Genomic DNA, 5181 nt, shown 5'->3' with positions numbered 1-5181 from the left:
TTTTTTAAAAAAAATTAAGTGAATCGGTCGAACCTACTTTATATATACTATATATTATATAAAATTAAGAAAACAGGTTCGACCGATTTCACTTATAAGAAAACAGGTTCGACCGATTTCACTTAATTTTATATAATATATATATAGTAGATTTTGTTATATACGATATTAGTATTTTTAGTACAATAGAATAGATAACATTTGATGGATGGCCAGATAAAAAGAATTTTGTGTTTGTGATCTATCCACTCCACTCACTCACCACACTTGTCAATGGAGTCCATCTCCAAATTCCCCTCTGCGACGGCTTCTCCACCTCTCCAAAACCCTTTCAAATCCCTAAAACCCCAAATTCCAGCCTTCAATCACTCTCCCGTACGCAATTTCACTCCAATTTCTGTCCATTTCCCCCGAACCCATCCTCCTCCCACCACGGAAGCAAATTTCCCAATTCCACAATCTTCGACATCACACCACATCATATCAAATCTTGTTAACATAAATCCCCACTTTTTCCTTCCTTTTCTTGCATTCCCTTTTCCACTTTCTTGCCTTGCCTCTGAAGCTGCTCCCGAACAAGTATCGAACAAGATTAACTTGGAATCGATTGTGATTTCCATTGATGACTTTTTCACCAACTACCCTTTTTTTGTCCCCTCTGTTTTTTTCATTTGGCTTATTGCGATCCCTTTGACTGAGGAGTACTTGCAGAAGTACAAGTTCGTGTCCGCCATTAATGCGTTTCGGAAGCTGCAGGATGACCCCAGCTGCCAGCTCTTAGATATTAGGGACCGTAAGAGTTTGGCGTACTTGAATTCGCCCAATTTGAAAATCTTGAACAAGAGTGTGCTCCAGGTTGAGTTTCGCCTGGGAGATGAAAATGGTTTTGTGAAGAATGTTTTGAAGAACTTTGAAGAGCCTGCAAATGCTACTGTTTGTGTTATAGACAAGTAAGCTTGGTGATATTTTTTCGTTGTGGTGAGAACCTCAGTTTCATTGTTTTTGTTTCTTACAAAGAGGTGGAAAAAAGACACAATATCTAGCATGATTGTTCGTAGCAAACACCATTTATGTAGCTGTTTTATGGAATTATTGTCGTACAAACACCACAAATCTTTATGCATGACTCACTGATGTTCGATTCTTGAAGGTGCAACTCATAGTCCAGAAATCAGTGAAGGGATTGTTAATCACAAACGCAAATGAACTCACTGTTCTAACATTACTATTATGTTGCAGTCTAGTGTTTCTTTGTCCAAGTTATTTCGGGACAAAGTGGATTACTAATGTCACGGGGTCCCGCTTTATCTGCCTAGCTCCACAAGAACAAGTATCACATCTTGTTTTATACTAACTTATGTTGATTCTTTCATGCGTAAGGTAGTTTTGATGGTAACTCAATCCAAGTTGCTGAGTTATTGGTGAAAAATGGTTTTAAAGAAGCTTATGCGGTAAGGGGAGGCATTAGGGGCAAAAAAGGATGGCAGGTATACCCTTTTTTGTTTCTCTTTCTTAGGTACATCTTTTGTCTTTTATTAATTTTGTATTCCAATGCTTAACTGAATTGTGAAGAGGTCCTTGATCAATCATTATGTTTTGGCCATTCGGGAAAAGAGAATCTCTACTTCAAAAATCATTATTGAGATATAAAGATTGAGAATCTTGGCGACCTATAGCACCTATTTTTTTTTACATTTTCTGTGTGTATATTGCCGACCAAGGAAAAAAAGGCATGAATTTGTGTTATTATCGCAATACATTTTTAATTACTGGTTACATATGCTATACGAGTCTTGGAACTATCTTCTACTGCCAATCATGTGCAACCTATTACAATAGTCGACTTACTAATCCATTTGAATGTTGCCTTTGCAGGAAATACAGGAAACTCTCCTACCTACATCCGTTCACATCTACCCGAAGAAGAAGTCCAAATTATCCAACCGACTCGGAACAAATGGAGGGATACTACGACAGGATAAAAATATCAGCGACTCAACCTCTGTTGCACCTTCCAGTGTCAAGAACAGTAGTGAAGTGATTGATAGCAAAGATTTTGGTTCTGCTAGTCCTGCAGTGCAGTCAAAAGGTCATTCACGACCATCATCTCCATACCCGAACGTATGAAATGGCATTTATGTATCAAAAGAAAAATATGTGTCATCAATTTTGATGTTGGACAACTACTGACTAGTGTTTTTTTATGCAGTATCCAGAATTAAAACCTCCATCTTCCCCAACTCCTTCGAGGCCTAAGTAATGTATCCTTGATTTTTAAATGTTTATGAGTTTTATCAACTTCTGTACCCGTCTGAAGAGCTGATGGTATTCTTGATTGTACACATTAGAAAAACTCTTATAAGCAAGGAGTTATGCTTTGTTAGTATATTTGTTGGAAAATTTCCTTAAGAAGATTTGCCCCGCTCTTGGTGCTTACGATGTTTGGCAATCTTCTCCCAAGATACAACAACTTCTACTTGTGATTATAGCACTGTATATCACAAGTTTTTCAACTAGAAATGTTTTATAAACTATATTTTGTAGGAAGAAGAAGAAGAAGCAAAAATGTATGCAGGAATGAATTAAAAATCTGAGAATCTTCTTAAAATTATTAAGATGATGTTTGATTTTCATATTTATGTTGTTTCGGTGTAAAGACAAAAATTTTCAATCATGTGGTGTGTCTTTTGGTTCAAATAACTGACAAATATCACCAAAAGATGTCAAAAAGCATATGAAAACTTGAAAAAGATATGCACCTTTTTGTGAAGCAGAAGCACCTTGCGCCCCTGCACCACTCCAGGCGCCTTGGAAAATTCCAAGGCAGAAGCTCTAGTGCAGGGTCAATATATTGCGCCCCTGCGCCACCCCTGCTTGCCCATGCAGCATGACCAATGCAGGGGTGCAATTTTTAGTGCCCCTACACCTCAATTTTCCAGTTTTTTTTTCTTTTTTTTTTTTAAATTTTCCGACCTTCTCATCCTTTTTTCTTTTTTCGAAATTTGCATTGCTTAATTTCAATTCATTAAGCACAATCAAAATTTTCAACAATCTTCCACATGAATGAAATTTGCATGAATGCACATGATGTCAAAGAGAGTTTACACGAAAATTCAATGCATCAGGAGAGGTAGCTTGTGGTTTTGAACCTTCCGTAGTAGAATACTATCGAATTTACTAGGTCACGAAGTGAACATGATGTCTTGAACTTCTTGGCGGTTTGTGTAAACCCAGACAATAGTACCTACACAATGAATTTTCTTCATTTTTATTGGTTTTTCGGTTGTGTCCGTTTTGGCCATGGAACACATCTTGGCTTCATAAGTGTTTCAATGAGGCGGTACGTCCTCACACTTACATAGGTGGTCTCCTATTAAGAGTATCCTACCATACTCCTCCTTTTCCAAGCAGGGAACCATTAAAAGTTCAAACTTAACCTCACTACATGTGTAGGCTACAACACTCTTAGTCCTAGGAATGAGTCGAAAAAAATTCTAGAGTGTTTACTCAAGTTCTCATAATTTAGCTGTCCCATTGAACTAAGATTTTGGGATCTCCAATCAACAAGGTTGAGTTACCACTATAAGAGCTTTACTTTGTAGACTTTAAGCACATTCCTCTTGACAAATTGTACACTTGATCTTTATTCAATGCTTTTGTAAGCGGATCCGCTAAGTTATCTTTTGATTTGACGTAATCAATTGTGATAACTTCATTTGAGATCAATTGTCGTACGGTATTGTGTCTTCGACGAATATGTCGAGACTTACCATTATACATAGCATTATGTGCCCTTGCAATTGCAGATTGACTGTCACAGTGTATCATAATTGCAGGCATTGGTTTTGACCAACAAGGAATATCCTCCATAAAATTTCTAAGTCATTCTACTTCTTCTGCGGCTTTATCCAGTGCTATGAATTCAAATTCCATTGTGGATCTAGCGATGCAAGTTTGTTTCGATGACCTCCAAGAGACTGCGCCAGCACCAATGCTAAAAACATAGCCACTTGTGGATTTAGAGTCTTTGGTATCAAAAATTCAATTTGCATCACTGTATCCTTCAAGCACCACAGGATATCTTGTGTAATGCAATCCATACTCCAGTGTGTGTCTTAGATATCTTAACACCCCTGTCAAAGCTTTCCAATGAACCTCATTTGGATTACTTGTTAATCAACTCAGCTTGTTTACTGCACAAGCAATATCAGGTCGAGTACAATTCGTGATATACATGAGGCTTCCAATGATTCTGGAGTTTTCAATTGAGAAACCGGTTCTCTATGATTCTTACTTAAGTGAACGCTCATATCAAGAGGCATCTTAACATGGGTACAATCATAAGCATTAAATTTTTTTAAGATTGTCTCAACATAATGAGACTGTAGTGACCCTTACCGAGATCACATACTAATCAAAAACTTAGGCATGCAATTAACTTAATTAAACAGTAAACCAGAATTAAACTGCGGAAGCCATAAATATTATACAATCCCAAGGAAAGGAATCTGCAAATACCCAAATAGTTATACAACCAAATTGAATACCGTATCAACCCAATACAATAAAATAAAACCCTAGACGAAGCTCCAGCTGGCCATCCACTGCCTAGCTCCTCTTGGATCCACCCGCCTCACCCAATCGCAAACATGCCCCATGGAATAGGATGTCCAGATACACAAACTACGAGACGTGAGCATAAAACGCTCAGCACGAGAGCATAAGTATACATGAATGCAAGTGTACCGCCTACTGACTAAAGGTCAAGAATCAGATAACGAAGACAAACCGGGCCCTGGTATGTAGCACGTTGTGCCGTCGCTTCAGGAGGTGGCTCACATACCGAAAACCAGTGGATACTCCGGACCCAAATCGATGAAAGTCCATCCACTAACAGGATAGGGTAAAACCCTACTAACGGACATCTCAAAAGAGATAGCTCAATATGCAAATATATGCAGCATAAAATCATGTCATATAAATAATGCAGTCATATAATACATGCATACTCAGTCAGGATATCTATAACAGTACTTTCGTATCTCAAATACTAGGCAAACTCTACCAGCTCTAGGTCCACGCCTATAATCCGCACTACACTGCCAAATGATACTAATATCATTATAGTGCTCTAAAAGTCTTAACTAAGCTATTGCATACTCCTAAATATTTTTAGGAAGC

The 5181-nt window shown here is 37.8% G+C and overlaps 1 protein-coding gene across 2 annotated transcripts; it reads left to right on the top strand.

Annotated features, from left to right (window-relative positions):
* The first annotated feature begins 205 nt into the window (after nt 1–205).
* LOC140891421 (rhodanese-like domain-containing protein 4A, chloroplastic) lies at nt 206–2366 on the top strand. 2 transcript variants are annotated; one of them, XM_073299899.1, is made up of 4 exons: nt 206–950; nt 1385–1487; nt 1876–2089; nt 2210–2366. In XM_073299899.1, the coding sequence occupies exons 1-4, from the start codon at nt 274–276 to the stop codon at nt 2254–2256; spliced, it is 1041 nt and encodes a 346-aa protein (XP_073156000.1). In that variant the 5' UTR covers nt 206–273; the 3' UTR covers nt 2257–2366. The 2 variants fall into 2 exon arrangements, with proteins under 2 accessions (XP_073156000.1, XP_073155999.1); XM_073299898.1 differs by having other exon boundaries at nt 1876–2121.
* The last annotated feature ends 2815 nt before the right edge of the window (nt 2367–5181 follow it).

This window comes from Henckelia pumila, chromosome 3, assembly GCF_033568475.1.
Source record: "Henckelia pumila isolate YLH828 chromosome 3, ASM3356847v2, whole genome shotgun sequence".
In the NCBI taxonomy this organism is placed as follows: Eukaryota; Viridiplantae; Streptophyta; class Magnoliopsida; order Lamiales; family Gesneriaceae; genus Henckelia; species Henckelia pumila.
This window is presented reverse-complemented; position numbering and strand designations above follow the sequence as displayed.

Coding starts and splice junctions, on each gene's coding strand:
- LOC140891421 (XM_073299898.1), top strand. CDS start 274: ATGGAGTCCATCTCCAAATTCCCCTCTGCGACGGCTTCTCCACCTCTC. Junction 1,488..1,875: donor GGGGCAAAAAAGGATGGCAG/GTATACCCTTTT, acceptor TTGCCTTTGCAG/GAAATACAGGAAACTCTCCT. Junction 2,122..2,209: donor CATCATCTCCATACCCGAAC/GTATGAAATGGC, acceptor TTTTTTATGCAG/TATCCAGAATTAAAACCTCC.